The sequence below is a fragment of the Chelmon rostratus genome, chromosome 4 (assembly GCF_017976325.1).
Source record: "Chelmon rostratus isolate fCheRos1 chromosome 4, fCheRos1.pri, whole genome shotgun sequence".
NCBI lineage: Eukaryota > Metazoa > Chordata > Actinopteri > Chaetodontiformes > Chaetodontidae > Chelmon > Chelmon rostratus.
Genome location: NC_055661.1, coordinates 5,537,702 through 5,562,801, shown reverse-complemented (window position 1 = coordinate 5,562,801; position 25,100 = coordinate 5,537,702). Strand labels below are relative to the sequence as shown.

Here is a 25,100-nt window from a genome sequence, read left to right as displayed (position 1 = left end):
ATCTGACCTTTGTATTTGTTTTAGTGGTGAACTCAATTTTACAATGCAGCAGACTGTTGCAGTTCTGTTGTAAATACTGTATATGGTCCAGGAAATTGAGTCTAATAATAAATCAACAAGCTCAGGTCTGTTATACAGTATATAGCTGGGTGCTAAATCCAACCAAACAAAATCCAAAAATCTATCATTGCTGCAGTGTTTGAAACTTGCCTGCCTGTGGTCTGCCTGTGGTGATGCTGCTTTTCCCCCTTCCAGATCATAGCCATAGGTAATTAAAATGAGATTTTTGTGTATGTTTGCCTTCATTTTTACTTTCGAAGGAGAACTTTAGGGATGCCCTATGCACTCCCTCCTTTTTTTCCCTTTTAAGGGATGCTTTTATTACAAAATGCTGTCACAAAATTAATCAGCCAGAGTCAATGACCTGCCAAGATAGTTACTATGTTGGATTCATGGATCTGATTTCAGTAAGGCTGTAGGCTGAGGTATTCACCTTTATTTGTCAGTTATCATCCAGTTAAATATGGTTTTGGACAATGTGGGCCTGTCTGGTCGGGAGGGATAGGAATGAGCAGCTATTATTATCCTGCTTTATGTCTCTGGCAGCGTAGTGGTGTCAGTCAGAGGCCGGCGGTGGTAGCCAGGGGGCCGGTTAGGACTGCTGGCTCTCTGAGGTGCTTCATCTCGGGGCCGAGGCAGCAAGACCTCTAACTGAACCGCAGCCGTTTGGATGGAGAAGTGCTGAGGCAGCAAACTCAGCCCATTTCACTGGGTGGAGTTCCTATACTGTACTATAGGTCTTAAAACAAGAAGAGATGGCGGTCGGCTGCGAGCCAGTGTATGACTTTATTATCATGCAAACATCGTCCCAAAGCTGGGATTCGCACATCATTGTCAATTATTTAGTTTTATTCCACACTTGCTTCCCAGCGGCACTTACCACCAGCATCTGTGATCAATTTGTGCGATTTATGTGTCACAAATTAGTCTGTGTTTTAAAAGCAGCATGTGTCTGTGTTTCACCCTGTCGTATTGGGTGTTGGCGAACAGACTGAACTCCAGGATTCCTCAGATTCCTCTTGAAGCCAGTGATAAGGGGAAATGCGAGCTAAGGAGAGGCCTTAGTGTTCTGACAGCAGTTTGCCGCATTGATGGATTGAGGTGAATGCTTGAACGCCAGACAGACATAAAGAAGCAAATGGCTTTTATGAGCAGCAAGATTTATCCATTGAACAAGCTTTGTTGAGCTCTGCCAGCTGAATTTATGGCACTTGACACACGAAACAGGCTATCAGCGCTAAGTTTGGATGTTTGGCAGAGGTCCATGGTACTTTCACACCAGGGAAGCATGAAATATTAGCATTATTTTAAAAGGTATCCGTATACTGGAGAGGAATTGGTGTCCTTTTCCAAGATGGTTCACAGTAAAGCCATTCACTTTTCCCTTACCTGGAATTCTGCTGTCTGGCAAGATCACTGACAACCAGGCTCTGTGCCGCTCTGGATGGAAAATGATAGAGAACCATAAAAGACGAGGTTGCTGAAGTGGTCGCGCATTTTCACCCGTAGTTGAATTTTGTCACTGCCCAGTTCAGCTTGTCAGCCAGTTTCCATAGCTATTTTAACAGGATTTTTAATATATCAGGCTGAAATGAAGAGACTACCAGTCTACTCAGTCTAGGTAAGCAGACTTTTTAAACTTTTCTGCTGCTACTCGGTGGTGTCAAAAACAATATGACAGGTATGATTTGTTTGATCATCTTAGGACATTCTTAGCTAAGTGTACACGTGGATTATCTCTCCACTGTATGAATTAGTGAATATTACTCTTCCTCTTCAAATAAAATCACTCAAAAATCAGCTTTTAACTGAACTTATTTTCTGTGTGATATTCATTCTGCTCCTGAGCCAGAAAGCTGTTTGGAGTAAAAGCGCAGGGTTTGATGTGTCATTATGGTGACGACCGCTTCCCTCTGTTTGACAGTATGTTCGTCATGTCTGTGCTCATATTTCCATAGGCCTGCTTATCTGATGATGGCCATTCAGGTCCTCAACTTCCTCTCTGATCGTTTACACCGACTGTCACTGTCCCTGCATGAAACCGTTCACTCTTCCCTCCCTTTCTATTCAGTTCAGTGACGCTAAATTAACATGACATTTTGATCAAATAACGTGATATCAAAGGTCATAGTACAAATAGTTAAGTACAAAATGCATACAATAAGTACATTAAGAAATAACACATGACAGAACATACAATAAATACATTTTTAAAAAGTGTATATACAGTAGAATGGAAAAAGAAGAAATCGCCTAAACATGTAGGGATTTTATCTGTGTGTGTGTGTGTGTGTGTGTGTGTGTGTGTGTGTGTGTGTGTGTGTGTGTGTGTGTGTGTGTGTGTGTGTGTGTGTGTGTGTGTGTGAGAAAATGATCACCTGTCAGTTTCAGTGACATTAAGCTCTTGTTCCAGAGTTTGATTGAGAGTCAAACTGTAATTAAAAGGGATTATGTACTTGAGAAACCACAACATGATCAAAAGCAGATCTGTGTTTAGGGAGAGCACGCTCATGCAAAGTTTACCCACATGTTAGGTTCGGGTGTGGTTTTCTTTAGTATAGAAGCTATGATTTAAAGTACTGCTCTGCTGTCAGCTATGTGTATTTCATACTAAGTGGCTTGTTTGACTCTTTCTCCCGATCACATGTATAGAGGTGTATAGTGGAAGTGGAGGCGCAGGTTACAGAAGTATTTTTCACCACTGTTAATTCTTATTTCAGAGTTTTATTTTAAAGATGCTCCCCAACATAGAAACACAGGACTCTGCTCCTTACCATGGCTTTGTTCTATGGCCACCAATCTTAATTCTCACCAAAATCCTCCTGCACCTTTCACATTTTCTAAAAGAACCAGATATTCTCTTACACAGCTGCTCAGCTTTTGTACTGATGATACATGTCCTAAATTTGGCTCTGCGTTGTTATACTTAATGCAGCTTCCAGGTACTTTCAAGGGTTGCTGGCAGTTCTGTGGATTGTGACTGGCCGAGCACATGTGTCTTCATATGACAAACACAGACAACTGCATGTTAGGAATGCAACGTACAGCCAAACAGTGCAAGACCAAAATTAAAAATATGTAGCAAGATTAGAGAGAAATATATTGTTACAAGGCATGCAGTGGAGGAAACCGCAGCCCAACAGTGCTTATTTTATGGCATATAAACTAGTATCATATGTTTAGTGATAAATCAGTGCCAATTTTTTGGTTTTCTCTTGCACAATCGCTTTTTTTAATTTACCTACAGCACACATGATGAGGTCAGTCCCACTGTAGCCTTTTTAATAAAGTCTGCTTGAAATGTCCCATTTTTTTAAATACAAAGACGCAAGTATGAACCTTGTGCCAAAGGCTCTCAAAGATTGCAAAAGTTCAGTTCAGGTCAGTTCAGTTAGTTACAGGCTAAGTTCCTGCAGTGGGAAAGGGCTAGTTGTCTATATGCAGAATATGAGCAGAACTTTAACTTCTGAAACCTTGGAATCCCAAAATAACTCCTGCTACTTCACAATATTATTGTAAAATGGTTGGTTTTCTTTGCTGGAGGTCATCACAAGCTCAGCGTTACCTCCCAGTAACCCGATCCTGTGCAGCACTAAAATACAGACTTTAAGCAGGGTGTAACAGAGACACACCAACACAATGACACAAAGAGGCCAGCAGTGTTTCAAACATGTTTTTAACCATGTCCAATTCTTTACGTGAGTGGTCCCTGAGATCAGACAGATCTGTCAAGGGGACACTAAAACGGGGGGGGGGGCTGTGGGAGGGAAGACGGAGGGTTTCCGACGGATACCACTCCCTCGCCACGCGTGAACTGATGTGAATTTAGGTGACAGGAGGCTTTAACCCCTGGGAGAGGATCTGTGTGGGGAAAAAGGGACGGAGAGGGCTGAAAAATGGGATTGACCCTTAACCCCCAGAGTCGGTAATGTGATCCTGGTATCTCTATCGTAGAGGGAGAGGGGTGGGGAGGAGGTCACCAGGGGAAAGGGAAGGTAGCAGCCACACCGCACTGCTGATTAGAACTTCCTGTGGTCAGCCACAGCTCCGCAGCTTTGAAACACACAAATGCACCCACACACACAGAGGTGCGTTTCAGACAAACAGTACATTGAAAAATGTGTAAAACAGGCACAAGTTCAGCACTGTTAAAACCATCTGACAGTGCAGTCAGACTCACAGCATACTGTATCTTATGTCAGGCAGGGCCGGACTGCGAAAAGCCCTTCTAGAAACACGCCAAATATTGTGTAATCTGGAGAGGCTTGCAAATATCTAACAAAAAGTCAGGCCAAGTCAAAATGGCTCGATGAGATTTTTTTTGAAACAATCAGGCCACCACAAACACTATCTGACCTCAAAAGACCAGATATGAGCAACTTTAGAAATTCAAGATAATAGTTCTTGAGACTTGTTTATGTATTTTAGTTCAGTTCAATTTGGGAGTTAAAAAGACATTTGTTCTTTTTGCTGCTTTACACCTGATGGCGAGGAGCTTCTTCAGGAGGTTGTAACTCAAAAAGAGGTTCATACCACCTCCACGCATGTGCAGTCACCAATGCAGCAACTTGCACAGCTGGCAAGTGAACCTGCATCTCTGCCGAGTGTTTTTTCCCTGGGTGCACTGCAGTAAGCTTGAAACATTTAAGGACGGAAAGTAAAGCGCGCTCAACTTGTTTTAAGAAATTTCTAGAATCAAGTGGCACTACCCGCTTTCAATTCTGATCAATTTTAAACCTTTATACAAGACACTTATTCAAAATAGGCAAAGCCATCAAGTTTACCTCTTCTTCTCTTAAAGATGTTTGGGAGATGAGTGTGACAACCATGCAATTCACTTTTCAGACATGTTTCTTGTCAGCTGAAGGGCGGAAAATGAGGACCAGCTTGCATTGAAACAAGTGTAACAGTCCAATGTAAATGGTGCTTGACATGATTATGTATCTTGGATGAGAAAAAGTGTTGCACTTCAAAAAAAAAAAGTTTGGAGGGGCACAGAAGAGACAGATTAAACAAACAAATTGTCAAAAGCAAAGCCGAGATATGACTGACCGAATTTTAGTCAACCGTTTGGATCAAGCTCCACAAACTCTGGATCCGACATTTCCCTCCTCATGACGAGTCCGCTGAACTTCATGTATAAAATCTGTGATAGGCCGCAACATCATTTAGCATTAGTTCTGGCTTTCTTTTTTGCGTTGCAGTCATACTCTGCGGGTAAATTGTATAATCTGCCAGTCAAATCAGTGTGAGATGTCAAATCTGGAACATGCCATGACGAAAATCACTGCAACTTTGTCTTCTAACCCGCCACCACTTGCATGGTTTCATCTACATATAAATAGTTTACTTTCTCTCTTGACCTTTATTGTTTTAGCCCATGAAGACTTCAAGAAAATATGAAAATGAGAGGCAGCTTATCTGCGAAGAACACTGACTGTAAAGAAGAGCTGAACGTCACTGATATGAACGGTGAAAAAAGCATGCAAAACAGCCCGGGGATGTTGCGTCATCACTAACCTATACGGATTTGAATAGTGTCAGGGGAAGAGGACATGATTTATTTTTTTGGATGCACGCCTCTCCTCTTTCCGTCTTCCCCTACTCTGCAACAAAGCATCCATAATCCTCTTGAAAAGAGGAGAGGGAGGTTTTGTTCATTGTCATAAAATCTTGTCTGAAGGTGTCTGTTTTCTTGCATGCTAATACACCGCATTTTCTCGCTCTTCAGGTGAGAAACAACTTAATCAACTTTTGCAAGTCTGAGTGGAGAGGTTGGGTTCTCAGTGGCAGAAACTACAGTGATTTATTGTTTAATTGAGCTCCCTCGTTAAAATTAGCTGTAACTGATGCCATTAAAAGCTTGGCCGCCAGCCAAAACTCTGGGTTGTGTAACAGCACAGGTTTTGCATGCAAATTCTCATACTGAGAATGTAAGACTACACCAAGTGGAGCTGTGTTGTCTGGTGTCTTCTTTGTGTTTTAAGCTCAGTCTGACGGCTGAAACAAACCAAAAGAGGAGTTCTAGGCTTCTTTACCCGAGCAGGAGCTTTAGTCGGCTTGTAGCAGAAAGAGAAAGAGAGATTGTGGATTGTGTGAGTGTGTGTGTCTGGCAGTTTGGTATTTCCTGAAGGAGTTTCCTCCTACCGTCAGAGCGGAACCACCCTGGGCCCCTCAGCCGTCCAACCCACAGACTGACCCGGTACTGCTCCCAGAGAGAAACAGACAGACATGGCAGCAGTGTGGAGCCACACTGGGTATGAAGGTGTACGAATATAGAGGCGCATTGATAAAGATGGTGACAAACAGTGGAGTGAGTTGTTATTGAGGCAGGAGCGTATGGCCCTGCCACGCGAAGGCAGCGTCTCCAGATCTGCTTCAGGCTGTAGGCAGCTATCCAACAGTCTGAGAGTCTGCTTGTTTCTCTGTAGACCATATTTGCATACTTTGCCGTTACTTGCACTGTGATGTCAGCGTTGTGATGGATAGGTATATCTTCAGCATCTTACAGTAATTCATTGGCCGCGGTCTGCCCCAGAGATAGTGAGGGAGCACCGAGGATCGTGGGCCAGGATTCCTGCGCTATCAGCCGGCCTTACTCGGCGCTCGGCCTGACGAGAGAAACCTGCCAGATGAGGTGGAAAGAGGAGAGGGAGAGAGGGAGAGAGCCTTGTTGACAGGGTGAGGGAGAGAAGGGTGAGTTATGTCAGCCTGTGTCTTTGCCCCCTAGTTCCAGCTGGGCTTGATTACCCAGAGTTCTCGACTGAGCAGCTTTGGGGGAACATGGCCGTCGGACTGTCAGAGCAGAGAGGAGGGGAGGATCTGGGCAGGTTTTCAGACCTCAGCCCCCGGGCTGAACTGGGACCAGTTCTCGCCAACAGTGCTATATGACATTTTTATAAATGATGCTGTTTTGAATGTTGGGCTGTAGTGTGAGGATTATGAGACCGAGAATTTAAAATAAAACTCAGTCTTTCAAATGTTTAGCTCTTCAAGGTTATCTCAGGTTCTATATGCAGCATTTTTAACATCAGTGTTTGGACAACATTTCCCATAAAGCCTGCTGCCTCCTGCCCCTGCACAAATTTAAGAACCTGTTCCCTTCATTCCCCAGATACATCACTCTACTAAGGGCAGTTGATATAGATAAAATCTGTACAAAATACGTAATTGCATATTGAAATATTTATATCTAGTCAATTGTAATACAGTATTTTCGGAAATCCAGTTGATAAATCATTTATAGAAAAAATAAGCAAGTGGGAATGTCCATTTCGGGCTAATTACATGAAGTAAATACTTGAAATTCAAAGTAGTGTGTCATGCTGTCCCAGTACTGCCAGAAAATAGTCCCGCTCATTTTGATGTGCAACACATGCGAACCAAGGTAGAGGAACCTTTTTAACTGCAAACATGCCAATAGCATTCAGCAATCCAATGTGGTCGCAAATATTACATGTTTTAATATGTGTCTCCGTAACTAAAAGTCTTGGTTAGGTTGCTTGTTTGGTTGTGATTACTGGTGAATTTATTATTTAAATGATTTTTTTTATTAAGTCTTTGGGATGCAGTGCTATTTGTCAATCTGAGAAACCATCTCATAAATACATGAAATGATGGCACTTGAGACGCTTTCACAGTCTGCACAGACGTCCCTCTTGAGTCTCTTTGTCTTCATTGGCATCAGGGACAGGAGAAAACATGAGCAGAGCTGAGAGTGGAGCGTTTCAGTATGACAGGAAAGGCAGGAAGGAAGGAGAGGAACGGAGGAAAGTGAGTAAGGGATGGAGGTGTAGCACTGGCTCAGAGTGACTCGCTGAGATTTTGATGTGTGTCTCTGTGAGAGTGTGTGTGTGTGTGTGTGTGTGTGTGTGTGTGTGTGTGTGTGTGTGTGTGTGTCCCATAGAGCACTCTGTTTATAAATCAGAGAGTCAGGCAGTGTGTGTCTTGCAGGGCCGGTGTTTCCTGCAGTGTAATCTGAGTCTCTGGTGGAATGTGTGAACCACATCCGACTCCACTCCACTCGAGCCCCCGACTCACTCAATATCCCACTGTAAACAACCCGGCCCTGCCAGGGTTTCTGGAGCGGGACAGGTAGGGTCACTCTACCCCAAAAAAATAACAGAATACGGGAGATGCTTCAAAATAAAAGCACATCGGGTGTGGTCTGCAAAAGTCAGTCTTGGAAGGTGGTATCGAACTGTGACTTTCAGTCGCTGTGTTTTTCTGCAATGAACCTCCATCTCTATGACTTTTTTATTGTGTGTGTGTTTGAGTGTGTGTGAGAGAGAGAGAGAGGTTTAGACTGAGAGGTTAATTGTAGTGTGACCTCTCTAATGTCTGGCTGGCTTGTTATCTTGATTGGGTAATTAATTCTGGGGCTGCTCTCCTCAGTCGCCCTAGTATTCACACACTCATATGTCTCTTTTTCACACACACACACACACACACACACACACTTTCAAATTCTCCTGAACTCAGGAGCCCCCACATTCCTGTAACCCTAAGGCTGCTCCATCGCATTACTTTTCCTCTCTCTGTCTCTCTCTCCCACTCTCTCGCTCTTGCTCAATTTATTTCTCTTTCTCACTCAATCATTCTCGGAGCTCGCTCGTCTGTCATATTGGGCTCCCTCCCACCTCCTTCCTAACTGCTTTGCCCGACCCAAGGGGTGGAAGAATATTCTTCTACTCATGCGAAAGCAGCGGTACCACAATGTAAAAACACCCTGTCCCAAGTAAAAGTGCAAAAATGTTTTGAGACATTACATTACATGAGAGTAACTGCTGAGATGTCAACTAAAAATACTGAAAATAGATTCAATGGATCAACTTAAGAAACTTAAGATGTCAGACAGTTGGGCAGGTTGTAAACAAGACAAGACTTTCCAGATTATCTGGACTAGTGTATCTGATGGCCGAATGTGAACGCTCCCACAGTGACGCCTATATTCCCTTATTGCACAGTGAGTCTGAACATTGGCAATAACAGCAGTTCAACCGGTAAATCAGTTAGTAAACTGAGTGGTATATAAGACAAACGATTTAGATATAATATTACAATCCACTTCCAAAGTTACAGCACTGTTATGCAAAATGTCTCCTTTCAAAGTATTACAGAATGTTAGTATTACATGTAGATGTACTGTATGTTAGTTAGGACTGACTCAATGGAGAGCAGATTCCATGAGCACCAGCTTTATGGTAACAACAAGCCGTTTGCATTCACACTGGGCTCATACATACAATGCTAGTGGCAGCCTACCTGCATGTGAAGTGTAGAAACTTTGTGTTGTATTAATTATATATAATTATAATATTGTGCACCACAGTGTTTTCACCAACACCATTAACAATGAGACTTGTAGCCGCAGGTTCAATACCGCCAGCACACATAGAGGCACTTAAATGCTGTAGCAGGCCTGAGCGAACTCACTACTTTATCTACTGTTAGGTACTTTTTTTTACTTCATTTTCATCGATCATCATGTTTTGCATGAAAAGTCTTTAGCTGCAAAGTAGCTGGTAAGCACAGACAACTGTAGTGGAGTCAAAAGTACTACTACGTCCTTTGAAATGAAGTTTGAGTAGCGTAAAAATCCTCTAAATGGTATTGAACACTGTGCTTGATTAAATGCTTAGTTATGTTGATCTAGCGCTCTCTCTTCTCCCGTCTTTGTGACTGTGGATTTGGGAGCATGCTCTGCCTGCCACCACTTCCTCTGAGCGACAGACAGCTCGCTGTTTTTCTCCCGGCTTTATCACTCTATCACCAGCCAACAGACATAGAAAGAGAGAGTTAGTGTGAGAGAGAGCGGGTGAAGGAGTGACTTTTCGCTCTCTCTCTCTCTCTCTCTCTCTCTCTCTCTCTCTCTCTCTCTCCCCCCCTCTCTCTCCCCCTCTCTCTCTCTCTCCTACACACTCACACTCTCTCAGGTTCTGGCTCTCCCTGTTTGGGCACGATGAGAACGGCAGATTATTGGGGCTGATAAGATGAGGAATGCTGCTCAGAGAGGAAACGCCGTTCTGCAGGAGATGTAGCCTATAGAAGACTGTTCCCTCCTCCTCCCCCCCATATGTCATCCAACACCCCCCCCCCCACACACACACACAACACCAACACTGATCTTTTCCTCTCCCTCTGTCTCCCTCCACACCGGTGTGGCAGGATAGAGACGAGAGAGCGAAGAAGGGAAGGGAGCAGCGATTGAAATCCTTTGACCCGGGACCGATGGGCATGCCCATTCAAGCCTCCCTCTTTCTCCCGCTTGCCCTCCTTTTACCTCTCTGACTATTTCTGCTGCTTAGACATCATTTCTGTTCAATATTGACTGTTTCATGACTGTAAAGCAGTGTCACTGCAAAGAAATCAGTTGACAGTTTTCACAGGAACTCTTACTGAAGAATTACTCCCATGGAAAATTATCTCGATTATCCAGAACAGCCGGAGAACTGTCTGAGGAAATATGTTCTCTTGAATTTTGTCATTTGTGTTGGGGTGGAGGGAAAAAGTAGATAAAGATAGACCTACTTAGCAAAAGATATCCAAAACGTTCCTATGACTAGATACGGTGAGAGGAAAGTGAGAAAATATGTCTTCTCTTAATTTGGTGGAACTGTTTAAAGCATTTTATCTATTTCCAGCCTGACACATTTTTTTAAGAAGCAGAAACTGAATCCAGACATAATTTCACCCCATTTTCAATATGAAGCTTATTTCTAATTGTTTTCTTAAGGCTGGATTTGGTGCTTAATGGCTTGTTAAGAAGGCTGTTTTTGCAGTGAACCTTCCAGCCTTTTTTAGACCGCTGAGGTCCAGGATCGGGATTTGACAACATTTTCTTGAATTGGAATCCAGAATTGCATCTGCCCGTTGAATTTAAGCTCTGTGGAAAGTCTTACTGTTAGTTGTTACTGTGAAGAAGATTTCTGTGAAACAAACAAGAACTAAAATTCAAACTTCGACACTTTCATTTCTGTGTTGATCTTAAACAAGATATGAGAATAAGTCTTTTCTGTCCCGTTAACTGTTATATTTGTCTTGTGACCACTGGCCTACACAAATACCCCAACTTTTTCAACAAAAATAGTCGATAAAAAATAACACATTTGTGAGATTCCAAGCTCAACAAATTCAGATATTTTACCAACATGGAACCAAATCCAAAATTGAAGCAGGCATCAGAACCCAAACCTACTCCAATGAAAAATACTGAATATCTTAATGGCCTTCTTTTCACTAACCTACTTGATACAAATTGTGTGTACATTTTGAGTATATAAAACAAAGCTTTTCTCTCATCCCTGAGCAAACTGGACTCGCAGCAGAGAATGAGCAATGGCTGGTGAGAGTCGGAGAGGAGGGACGAGGTTGAACACTAACATGTTCATAGAGCAGCTGAGGTGAAAAAGAGAGCGAGAGAGAGAAACAAAGAGCTAGAGACTAATAAATAGTGTGTAGGGGGAGCTGAGCGTTGCAGACAGCAGATTTTGTGTGGAACCACCTCGTCTAATGCTGACACCGCCGAGAGCTCAGCCAAGGCCTGAATCAGACCACATATATCACATCCACTGTGTGTGTGTGTGCATGTGTGTATGCGACCCTGTGTGTTTGTGCACCAGGTCCTTCAGCCATTACACCCCTCTGGATGCCTCTCCCTCACATCTAACATCTGTGTCACCTTTACCTAAACAGATCCTAAAATGAGGGCTGGTATGTGACCTATGTAGTATGTATGTTTGTGTCTTATGGGGGCTGATGGGTGACTGAAGGTATTGTTCATGGGGTCGAGGCCAAGGCTGTGGGGCAGGAGGGATTTTGGACAGTTAGATTGTGGCCTCTTACCTAATTTCAATAATCTAGCTACGCTGTTGACTTGCTTAAAAACGGGTCGCATGACAGCTTTTGTTTCTTGCTCTGTTGGACTTAGCGATGCTGCCAGTTCCCAGATCTCAGAAATTATAATATTACATTAATTCATATAGCGCCTTTCAAAAACAATGTTCCAAATTGCTTTATAAAAAAAAGCAAATTATAAAAATCTGTGAGATCCAAAACACAAGATATAAAACAAAAGTAAAATAATTTAAATACAAATCCCATCAGTTAAGAAAAAGCCATTAGATAAAAGTGTTGTGAAGAGATTTAAAACAGCACACAGAGTTTGCCTGCCTGAGATCCCCCAGCAGGGAGCTTCACAGCTGAGCAGCCTGGACAGCAAACTGAGCACAGAGTGACCACAACAGATGGAACTGATGGCCAAGGTCCTGGATGCATACAGTAGCTGTATAGATTGTGGCCAAAAATCAGAGCAATGATCCAGTTATTCAGCAGAAAAAAAAGATGAGTTTAGAGAAAAGTCCAAGAATATATAGACAATAAAGATTTGGCTTTGCAAAAATATGATATCATATTGTGATGTTGCACAAAAACCAACTTATTCATACTAACAAATACAGAGCTAAGTTTGTAGATTAGGTTGAAATGTGCAAATCCAGATTCACTGCATCTTGGAGAGAGAAACTCTCAAGAAACTGTCAATTTTTATAGTTTATTGAAGTTTGTGTCGTCCAACAATTCAGTGGATTTTACCCATCAGCCACAGCTTATACTTAAACAAGTGCAGTTTGTTCCAGTGATGTAAACCAGTGATTGTCAGTTAGGCCTGGGGACCCTGGGGGACGTGAGGCTCGCAGAATTATGCCTCCTGATTAAATATAGTTGTTGTGCCTATAAACGTGAGGTTGAGCAAGAACGCCAGTACAGTATACCATTATGTGCATTACTCCCACATGAAGACCTGAGTCAGCAGAGACTCTCATAGTTTTATCTTAGATAAGAATGAACATGCACACAGTTGAGCAATACATTGAGTAACAATGAAGGGCACTTCGGTGTCAGTCTGCAAAACAATAAGAACGTAAAAACAAAAATAAGGGACATTAAACCTAATTTTCAGTTCCCAAATGAGTAGTTTGCCTGTTTTGCAATGCCCTAATCGCCTGTTCCACAGCTGCATCAAGCAATGTTAGCATTGTTTCTGCTGAGAAAAGATATGAGTTTTATTCACTGGAGTGATGACCCAAACTACAGAAATTGGACCCAGATTTTTTTTTCTCCAAAACGACTGCGAGTACAAGAGGCTGTTGAAGAATCTAAACACCGAGGCCGGGTGTCAAAGCCCAGACAGACCCCTCAGTGCTGGACAGAGATTACACAACAATTAAGATAAGAGTGGGTGACATTTTCCCCTCCCTCGCTCCCTGTCTGTCCGTCTGTCTGTCTGTCTGTCTGTCTCTCTCTCTCTCTCTGTCTCTGTCTCTCTCTCTCTCTCCCTCTCTCTCTCTCTCTCTCTCTGTCTCTCTCTCTGTCTCTCTCTCTCTCTCTGTCTCTCTCTCTGTCTCTCTCTCTGTCTCTCTCTCTCTCTCTCTCTCTCTCTCTCTCTCTCTCTTTGTAGTTTGATTGTAAAGAATGTTGTTTAAAGATTGTTTAAAGAAGGGAAATTATGTTCGGCTTTGATGTGTCCTGAAATATGAAACACCCAGAGGCTGATAGAAATGCGAAACACTCATCTCACACACACACACACACACACACACATATACTGGCTGTATTGCACAAAGCGCTACTTCACCCAAACTACATTAAACAAACGTGCAAACAGACTAAACACACATTTCACTTTTCAGTGGAAATGACTTAACTACACAGTTTCAGTTTGACCTCAGTGGAAGTGAACAGTCACCTGAGCACCCCACCACCACCACCACCACCACCACACTCTCATTTTCCCTCCACCCCTCTCTCTCTCGATCCCCCCCTCCCTCTCCATCTCTCACTCTCAGTCTGCAGCTTTCTGCTGACTCCAGGAATTATGATCTGTTTCCCGTCCGCAGGAATAATAGAATACAGGAGGAGGGGGGGGTCGCAACAGCTTAGTGGAACAGTAGTGAGGAGTCCAGCTCCACTGTGGTTACACACTCTGCGTGTGTGTGTGTGTGCCTGCAAATACATTTATACCCAGATGTGCGATTTTTTTCCTCTTCATTTCCATAAACTTCACACATTAAAATATTGCCCTGATACATGAACACACACACACATAGAAACACGAATTAACCCACGATTAGCAGCTATAAATCGACGCCCTCATCCTGTTATCTTGACAGTAAAAGTCTCACGTATACAACCAGGCGGCGGGCTGCGGATCTCTCTCCAAAGCGCTGCCAGAGCCTTTGGGCACTTAACACTATCGGCAGTTAGATCCAGCCGCTCGAGTGTGTTTGGAGTGTGTGTGGAGTGTGTCCTTAGCGGCGTAAATATTTATCACATGGCTCCCCCAGGAATTTTAATGAGCACTGATGGAGTGCAATCAACACAGCAGAGCCCAGAGGAGAGAGGGATGGCGAGCGCGGCGAGGAGATGAAGTGACAGTTTGTGATGTGATGTGTCACAAGTGGCTTTTACTGTTTTCCTGAGGAGATTCACACTGTCCTGCTTTTCTGCTAATTGTGTCCTCTCTGTATGCATGCGTGCGTGCGTGTCCTGCATTGGTCCATCTGTAAATCAAGTACTCTTTTAAGATTTGAGGCTGCCATATGTGTGTGTCTGTGTGTGTGTGTGTGTGTGTGTGTGTGTGTGTGTGTGTGTGTTTGTGTGTCTGTGTCTGTGTCTGTGTGTGTGTAGTGTAGTGTAGTGTAGTGTAGTGTACATAGACATCAGGGTGACAGGGCCACCCCTTAGAGGTCACTTAACACATTGTGTGCAGGCCAAGCTGCATGGGGAGTGAGGGAAGGAAACTTGAGCTATAACTCACACAGCTCTCTCTCTCTCACACACACACACACACAGAAACACACACACTGGACCTGACCTTTCACCTTTGGCTGGGAGTGGCTAATAATTCCTAAAGACACAGCATCTCCCAATTCATTTAAATGTATTTCATTGATGCTTTCTTAGCTTGATTTAGTTCAGTTGACCTTTTCAACTCCAATCAGCCCAAAGCAACATGAAACCCACAGAGCTTCTGTCAGTTTTAGTGACGTCCCAGGTTTTTCTTAAGAGGCCAAATTTATGAGGTAAAATCTAGAAATGATTGCATTTGATGGATCGGTGCAGCCACAGAAAACACAGACTTGGCTTTCTGTATTTCACTTGGTGTAAAAATCATGTAGAGTCAATGAAGAGCTGGAACAAGTGGACACACAGGAAATATGATGCTGTCAATAAAATTACTTTTCCCATACTGAAGCTGTTGAACAGGAAGAAGGGAGAAAAACTTGATTTTAAGGTGTTAATAATGTAAAAAACATACCACACATTGGAACATCATATATATAAAATAGGAAATCTCCCTCAGTTCAGTTGAGTTCTCTGATCTTAATTACCGTGATGAACATATATATTGCTATCCAAAAATCTATATACAAATGATACCTTAATAAAATCAGCGTCACTGTAAATCAATCAATTCCTAAAAAACTACACTTTACAACCTCTGACTGTTCCTTTCTGTCTGTCTTTTTCAGTTCAGTTTTGAATGTTGCTTTATTGCTAAGAATTATAAAATACACTTGTGTTGTCAGTTGTTGCATCTGGTCTGTGAGTAGCTATTAGCTGTAGGCATCCCAAAGCAGGGTGCTAGGCTCAGTTTGATTCATTAGTTAAAGAGGTCAAACAAAATGCCCCAAAAATTGAGAAAATAATTATTTTCTGTGTGTTCTGTTTATCATCTCACAACCCCTGTGATATATCTTGTGACCTCTTATGGGGTCCAGACCCCCAGGTTTATAAACAGTGTTGTAATGTCTGAATGTACTAATACAATCAGTCAAATTGGCATTATTGGCAATTCTATGGAATAAGCTTGTTGTTCTCAAAGCATATTGCAGTGGACTGTAAGTATAATGAACGTATAGTATAATTTTGAAGAAAAAAACAACCCACTGCACATTAGCATGTCATCATGTAAGTCTTGTGTTTCATCCCTCCCTCCTGAAGGGAAGGGCTGAATCTGGAGTCTTTTGTGAACTAAAGGAAGTGATAAGTCGTGGCGATGCTGGCGGAGGTGCAGTAGAAATCAGCCAGTGACAGATTTGTGAGTCTGGGTCTGAACAGGAATGATGAGGCTCTGTCTTTTTTGTCGGAGTGCGTCCCCACCTGCACACGCTTACACCAGCTCACACACCTGGTCCACACGGTGAACGCAGCAGCCTCCACGTTCCCACAGATGTGAGGGAGAACGGATTTCTCCTCCTCGCCCCTTCTTTGTGTCTCCACCGCTGTCGTAATAGCGATGCATCCTGGGTATAAAAAGCCCAGGATCAGGGTTGAGTTCTTCCATCAAAACCCCAGCAGGGTCAAAAGTCAGAAGATCGGGGTCTGGTCGGAACATCTGGGTCTGCTGGGGACACGGAGGCCGTGAGCTTCAGACTCTCACGGCCACTTTATCTGATTTGCTTTGAAGTCGGTGCATTCGTAGCCTCATGTCCACTACTGTACAAATAACAGAGACGCTACTGGACTTCCAAAACCACATCATAGTGTCCCAGCTTGCAACCCTCAGAGACAAAGAGGGAGAAGGGACTGTTTTCTCCAGAACGTTTGATCTGCCTCGCGTTAGTGGGTGGGTTTCCCGTAGGAAGAAAAATAAATACAATTTCAGGACATGCAGCATTCTACCTATCCTTACATACACGTGCTGTAGGTGCTTTTGTGTGTGCGTACACACGCTGCTACATGTTTGTGTGCGTGCCCTCCTGTGTTTGGGGGTCAGCCCCAGTGTGCCGTGTGATTTATTGAAAGGCCTCGCAGTGATACCAGAATTCCTTTGCGTTAAATGCCTGCTCTGAGTGCCTTTTACTGCCTGTGTGCTTTATGGACCATGATCACACTCTATTTGTCTCTCACTTTTACATTTCTAAGGATTATTTTTTTTTATGGCGTCTCGTCTTTAGGAGTGCGGAGAGTGTCAGGAAAAAGGCAAGAAGGGAGAGGCGGGGAATGGCAGGCCATGCTGTTGGCAAGTTAAGATATTTTATTCCGGCTAAAGAGAATTGGCACTCTTCACGTCTGAGACTGTATCATCAAGGTTATGGCAATAACTGAGCAATGAGTCCTATAGAGCGCCGAGGTCACGCCCCTGTCTGAGCTAGCTAGCTTCTGATCAAACAAAATAATCATCAAGTACTCGGTTGTGTTTAGACAGATACTATTAGTTTATCTTGAAATATGGATGGACTGTACCAAGAACATGTTTCGGGTACCTTAGAAGACGTATGGATGTTCGTGGAACAGAGGCGAAGAGGGAAAGCACGACTACAGCTTTCATTTGTCCCAGTAGGATGACGAGTCACTGGAGCATCACCACCACCAAGAGCCATAAACATCTCTCGGTTGATTTACCAGTCCAGCCAATTAGCCAGTGATTTAAAAAGTTTGTTCATTGGAGAAAGGTCAGAGGACCTCAGTTCTGTAGAAGAGAATCCAGTTACCAGAGCATCCAGTCAGAGCTTGTGGTAAGGTGAACTTGGAGCTGACACCTTGTTTATTTGTACTTTGCAACACTTTTGGATTGGATATGATGCAGTTTGCTGTTGTGACAAAGCTTTTTGAATATGCTAGAGCCCTGATTTCATAGCTCAACCACTGAGGCTAATGGATGCTGTAGCACTGAGTGCCATTCAACACATAAAACTGAGAAAAAGCAGTTTTCATAAACAAAGAGTAGTGTGTTTCTGTGTTGAGTAACACTGAGCTTACTGTTATTAGTAAACTGCAGATGTTCACACTACCAAATGGAGTAGGTGATGATGGTGATGGGTATCATTGTGACAGTGATGATGATGGTAAACAGCAACAGTTATGATGTTTCTGTATTTCTGTTACTCTGCCTGCTTTAAAAAAGACAAAGACATCGTAACGAAACCAACCCTGGTCTTAATAGTTCCAGCTTTGGTTCACGAATAAAATCTATTTGCATATGCGTTCTCTCTTGATTCCTACTCGTGGTTCACATCAGTCCTCAGAGACTGTGATGCTCACTCACAGGCCGGCAGCAAGGTCTCAGATGGTGAGTGGGTGGAGTTCATGTCGTCATTTAATCTCTGAAACGTGTTGAATGGTCCCATGGTGAGGGACACATTTTGTCACGGCTAATTTTCGGCTTTCTTCCCCTTTTTGTTATTATCACTGCTGCATATTTTCAGACATGGGCAGAGCTCTGCTTTAAACAGGATGTACCAAAATGTTGGGTTTGGTTCCAAATCGGATCCATATGAAGATTATATTGTGCCCCCATCTGTTAGTAGTTCATGTTGAATTATTTGCTACATGCTCTGTTTGGGGTGAGTTCACTTGGCCACAGAACAGTCTTGTTAGCAGTTTGGAAGCTGCTTTTATTCCGCTGAGCTGCGCTCGGCAGACGGATCTGCGAGGGTGAGATCGTCTGTCACCTGCAGAAATCCTGGTTGACAAAGTCCAGGCGCTGGATTAACTTCCTGGATGCTGAACTGTGTGGTTGTCTGCTAAGACGGCAGACTTAGCAGACAAGAGTCTGATTTCAACAGATGTTCACCTGCCAAGCTCAGATGGAGATTTCAGAGGCCGGCCATGACAATGACGAAAATGATGATGATGATGATAATACAAGCCACTTCTTACTTCCTGTTAGCGCTGGGTATCATTTTCAATTTTTTGCTATTACAATATAATACCAGAGTTTGCCAGTACAAAATTACAGATTTTTAATTGCTAAGGGGAAATAAACATTTTTTTACCTACAAATTTTTCATGTATTTTCTTTTAGACTTCTCAGTGCCTTACTGTTCAACGCCTTTAACACAAGCAGCATTACAGGAACTCTGCATTAATAAAACCAAGCACCTGATCTCAGCTTCGATGCCAACTTTTGATACGTGACATTTTGGTCACACTCAGAAAGTACTGACTTGTCCACAAGAGCCCCTGTGATGCTAATTTGGTCTTCTGTGCATGTCCATGAGGGTCTGTGTGGACCGTCCTTGTACTCAACTGTGCATGCTGACACATGTGTAAACACACCTGTGTGTGCAGGCACCCAGTGTATTATAAGCAGATTTGTGTCTGTTTCGGACTGTATCTGCCGCTTTAAAGTACTGTTGCATTTACATAAATAAACTCAGGACAATATATGATACATTTCTGCAGTTTGTATTTGTGTGATCTTGTACAAAACAGGGTGATGGCACACAGCCAGAATAATGACTTCTCCATCTCCAAACACAAGCTGTATCAAGACAACACTGTTTGCACTGGTTGCCAATGCAAATTCCTGGTTAAAGTTGGGCAAACGAGTCAGCTGGAGCCAACTGGAGCTCGCCTACAAACACATTCTTCAATATGTCAGTGGTCCTGGCTTCAGCTGAGGTGAATGAAAGATGGATGGCACCTTGACTGAGGCTACTCACAGCAGGTAGTTACAGCTCACGGCATATATCAAGTGCGCTTGGTTGTCGTTGCCAAAGAAGACGGCTCAGGTTAAGGTCTTACCTTAGCCTCAGAAAGATGGGGTCTTCCCCCATGCTGTTCTTTCACACGTCCTGTTGTCCTTTTGCATTTCATCGACAGGGCACTATGTTACAGCATGGAGTTTATTTCAGTTCTTTTGATCTACATACAGTATGCATGCAGACAGACAGGCTACTTCAGGGTTGTTGTTTTTTTCACTTCTCTGCAGCGCTGCAACTTTCTTGTGTTTGTTTTCCTTCCCTTTTTTTGGCATCTGCCTCTAACAGGCTCATTTCAGATAAGACCCGCCCCCTTGGCATTTAGCAACCAATCAGAAACCGTGGATAGCACAAATCTTAAACCAGGTTTGGTTTCGACTGAAAATGTACTATCTGTAACACTTGACTTCAGACCAGCTTCAGTGTTCGTGACGAGGCCAGTTTATGTTTCTTTTATGCCAGTTACAAAATGTTCTCCATTACAAACCTTAATCAATATAATTATGAAGCAAGTGGATTATTTAATATAATTGTGGAGTAAGTCACCCTATAATAATTACATTCAGCACCATGATGAATTATGTCTCATTGCTGCAGGTAATTAGTCTGAAAATGTTTCCAGTTATGGCTTCAGAGCCAAAAATGGATGTGAGTAATGTACAGAGCTGCTCACATGAGAAAGAGCTGTTTGTCCTGCTGGTACAGACGGACGAGAAATTGGGCCGTAGCGTTCATCTGCTGGGCTGCATGTGCACCATGTACAGTTAAAAATAAGGACTGCTCACCTGGAATTGAACCACGTTTTCCGACTGAGCAGTGTCACAGGCTGAATCAGCCTGTACTTGTTCACTATGTGTGTGTTCAGTGTTCTTGCTTTTGTGTGTAATCAGAAGAGTGCGATTAAGCGCCGTGGAGCCTCACTGAGATGTGGGTCCCTGCTCTGCAGAAGGCTGAACTATGCCAGTGCTGCCGTGAGCGTTCCTCTGTAATAAGATCACCCAGAAAAGACATTTTCAAGAGCTTCAACGTCAGACAAAAACACCGCTCTCTTTTTGCGCTATATGTCCGCTTGTTTCGTTCTGCTCTCGGGCTGTTAGAGTTCTAATTAATTGAAATTTAATACCTCGCCATCCACTGTTGTAGACAATAATGTGCTTCCACTTTGTTCAACAGACCATTTTGCGTTTAAACACAACAATTCCCTGAAAAGAGTGGAAGCACTTGACTGTCCTAACCTCATCCAGCACCTTTGGGGTGAGCTGGGTTTTGATATATAGTTCAGCGTCAGATTTCACCTTTTGATAACGTCACTGAAACAAGCGGGTGCTCACCAGAGAAACGGCCGTATAGCTCGACTTTGCAGGCAGGTTAATGCGAGTCATATTAATGTTTATTGAAGCAAAGGAGAAAGTCAGGTGATGTAGTGTAAAGAGCATGAAACACAAATAAGACTTTCACTCACTAGACCACAGTTTGTGTCCCGTGTGAAAACAAAAGTCCACTCAACAGTAAAGTGCTTATTTTAATCCCTAATCTTTTCCAAAACCTAACCAAAGTGTGACCTCTTCACTATGTTTACCACATGAGGACGAAGGACCAGTGACAAGCTGGTGCTTTCCAACAGCGATGTATGTCTCTGTGGGAGTCTTTGGTAATCGACCTATACAGTCGTTTAGTTATGAAGATGTGTTGACTAAAGCACTAGGCTGATGTAAATTATACCCCCCACGGAGATGGAGCTGAGATGGAAATAGAAGTCAGAGAAAGCCAGAGAGAGGAAGAAAGGAGGTTTTACAACCAGGACGTACAGGGAGACATTTTTTTTCTGTCTCTTTGGTGGTCTCAAGCAGGGTCTCGTTGGTTCTTGAACCCGGTGCAAAGCACAACAGGGGGGAAAATGTGTAAGGGGTTGAGGGAGGTGGGGGGTGAGTGGGGGGTCCTGGGCTGGGGGGGGGGGGGTTACACCACCAGAGTCCCACAATTCATCATCCTCTGGCACCGACTGGGGCTGTCTGGACAGAGAGGGGGGATTGATGGCCAGCGAGACTCTGTGACCTCCCTTTTCCCCGAGAGAGGTGTGTGTGTGTGTGTGTGTGTGTGTGTGTGTGTGTGTGTGTGTGTGTGTGTGTGTGTGTGTGTGTGTGTGTGTGTGTGTGTGTGTGTGTGTGATCATCACCCTCCATCCCCTGCATCCTGTTGAGGACATCGAGTTGGACTCTGAGTTGAGTCCAGTATGTCTTTATATGAGGACGACACACCTGATCACATGACAGATTATTTATTTTTCTTCCCCCCCTCTCCTCTCTCTCTCTCTCTCTCCCCCTCCCCCTCTCTAACAGGACTACCTACAAGGCGACAGCACCAAAGCATATCAGGAGTTGGGTTGGAAGCCAAAGGTGTCTTTTGAGGTGCGTGTCACACACCTGGCTGGGCTGTAATTAATATCATGATATTAGTGATTATTTTGCCACACAAGTACAGACAGGGAGAGATTTGGTGAAAAAAAACAAAACAAGTCAAGCAATTCAGTGTGAAATGGATGAATATTTCTGAAGGCCTGTGAGGGTTGTGGCAGGGACTCTGCTGGAGAATACAGGACAGATAACTACATGTCTGTATGTGTTTATATATGTAAAAGGTGGGTGGGATAGTGACAAGAACTATGTAATACTCCTTTTATAGCAGCCAACCTTTTATTATTATTAATGCATCACACAGGAATAACAAAGATGCACAGACTTCAGTGGCCCTCGTCATCCACACAAGAAGCTACAGAAAATCAGCAAATTAGCTGATTAACTGAGAGGTTTATCTCTTAGAGAGTGAGCACGTCTTATGTCAGCCGCATATCAACCTACTGTATGTGAGATGGGAAGGAATATGAAATAGTTTCCTTTATTGGAAACGTTTTTAAGCAAACTTCATGGTGGAAGGCATGGAATTTAATAAAGATAATAATAACAAAAGAGGAGATTTTCCAATATATCTCACGATATGGCAAAGGAATAGAAAGCCACATGTAAAACCGAACTCAAACTGATTTTCAGCTGCAGTGCCTCAGACATAAGTCTCCACACTTGTAAAGCAAAGACTCAAATGAGTGTCCTTCTATCATTATTTTATTATTATTATTATTAATATGTTCATCATTTGCTTGTAAGCATTAACACGGACAGCATATGCTGTTGTGACCAAAGGGCTGTGTGTTGATTGACATTTTCTGGGCCACTGTTAATGTGGTGCCTCCGTTTTGATTCTGATACCAAAGTGATCCTTTTTTGAGAAATATAAATGTAGTTTTCTATTGTTAAAAAAATCCATAGTGCTCAAATGATAAACGCTGACTAAACACCAGCAGCCCAGCTTTACCTGAATAGAATTGACAGAATTTTGGATAAAATCAGGAACTAACTGATCCAAGAATAAACAAAAAATTCTTCAAACTTCTTCTGACACTGAAAGCCAAATTTGGCGCTTAACACATTTTTTATATTCTGTGCAATGAAAAACTATGGAGGTTCAATATCCAGCCTTAATCATCAGTCATTTTTGAGCTATATTGACTTGCGACCATGGTGTCCCTCTGCAGGAGCTGGTGAAGGAGATGGTGGATGCCGACATCGAGCTAATGAAGAAAAACCCAAACGCCTGAGACCGAATCAGTCCAGTCCAGTCCAGCCAGGACAGAAAGCACTCCTGTGTTCTGACGCCCTGTGTCGTCTTTTTACCTGTCTGTCTTTTCCAAATCAAGTGATCTTGTCCTTTCTTCTTCGTTGAGGAGACTGCCTTTGTGTCTTGGGTCTATTTCTAACATCATGTCGTTTTGATTTTGTTTTGTTATCACAGCAGAGGTGCCTTTTTTATTATACAACTGATCATGTCATAATTTATATAGGAGCATTTTAAGGGTAAATGTGTTTGTTTCTTTTGATTGTTAGTGAATTGATTTTTGTTGACACTTTCTATTCAGAATGGCTGAAATGTATAAATAAAGAGAAGAATGAGAAGATTTTGTCTTTTATTGGAAAATTGGAATCGAGGGGTTTATTAATGGTCTGACCTGTATGAATAATGAACCATTTGGTACAATAAAAGCTGATGTTTTTCCATGTTGTCCTCATATTTGTTGATTTGTTTTTGTGATGAAGAGGGGGCACAATTCTGTTAATAGAGACAGGTATTGAGGTAGCAAATCTTTATCCTGTGTGCGTGTGTGTGCGTGTGAGTGTGTGCGTGTGTGTGTGTGTGTGTGTGTGTGTGTGTGTGTGTGTGTGTGTGTGTGTGTGTGTGTGTGTGTGTTGCCCAGGTTGTGCAGAGGTCGGCTGGCTCAGCTCCTGTCTCTTCTCTCCCCTCTGCTCGCTCTCCAGGGTTTTTCTTTGCGAGCACACTGCGCTCTTGTATTCGGCAGGAAGTGCGTTCCTCCCCGAGAGTCCCAGAGTCCCGCTCTCAAACGCCTCTTGTCTGTCCAGACTGGCTGCTGATTTCAAAGGCACTGAGCGTGTGGAGCCTAGACCCGGACCTGCTCTGGTCCTGATGATGATATAGCCGCCGGCTTCTCTCACTGATTCAGTGAAAACGCTTCCAGAAGTTAATTAAACTTACTGACATGTCCTCTGTCTCTTGGACAAGCAAATATTTCGCCTCTGCTTGTCTTCAGTGAATTTACACTCCATTGGAGAGTATCTAAAGTCTTTAAACTGCTGTGAGAGGATCAAGTGTTTCTCCAGCTGTTGAATATCTGCTGTTTGCGAGGAATCTTAATCATCTTTAATACTTTTTCTCAAAATAAGTCTGTGAAATGAAAATGCTTCATTTGCATCTGTTCCTCTCGTCTTACATCCTCTTGGATTACTGAAATAAATATAAGCACGTACAGACTTTATAATAAAAGCCACACATTATATTTAATAACGTCTCTCGGATCTATGATAGCTGACTGTATTTGTGCGGGCTGTGCCAGTATTTTGGGGGATTTATTAGTGGTGGAAGAAGAATTAAGATTCTTAACCGAAACAAAATTAAAAAAGAAAACTGCTTCATAAAGGTTTTCCACTATCTGCAAAATAGATTTGAAATGTCAAAAATAAAAGCTGTGATTATGCAGCACAGTTGTTCCTGTCACGGTTGTATTATTATTACAAATTTTATTTTATTTAATAATATAACATTATTATTGCTGATGCATTTTACTTCGATCAGTATTTTGACTGGTGGAGCTCGTTTTAACCACCTTGTATATGGCTGGACAGTTTTATCTAAGGCAGACCATCATATTTAGGAGCTTTTCTTATAGATTAGATATGAAATGTTAATCTGTAAAATAAAGAAAGCTGTCAGATAAATAACGGAGTAAAAAAATGACAGTTTTGAGGTGAAGTGGGCTGTAACAGCAGAAAATAGTTTTGCTTTTTTTTTTTAAGAAAAAGTAGCTCATAATGGAGAGTACATGCAGTAAATGTACTCAGTTACTGTCACCACAGGGTCTACACTGGGGTCGAGCGGTTGGACATTGATCTTGTACGGGGGGCTGGAGGTCTCAGTGAGCGGTCTGGG

General features: G+C 42.8%; 1 protein-coding gene across 1 annotated transcript in view; it reads left to right on the top strand.

Moving 5' to 3' along the window:
* The window catches only part of gmds (GDP-mannose 4,6-dehydratase), a 156,655-nt gene extending 132,999 nt beyond the window's left edge, over positions 1-23,656 (top strand). The window contains exons 10-11 of the mRNA XM_041935297.1: positions 21,887-21,955; positions 23,137-23,656. Coding sequence (XP_041791231.1) covers positions 21,887-21,955; positions 23,137-23,199 — 132 coding nt within the window. The 3' untranslated portion in view covers positions 23,200-23,656. The remainder of the gene's footprint in view (positions 1-21,886; positions 21,956-23,136) is intronic.
* Positions 23,657-25,100: the final 1,444 nt, after the last annotated feature.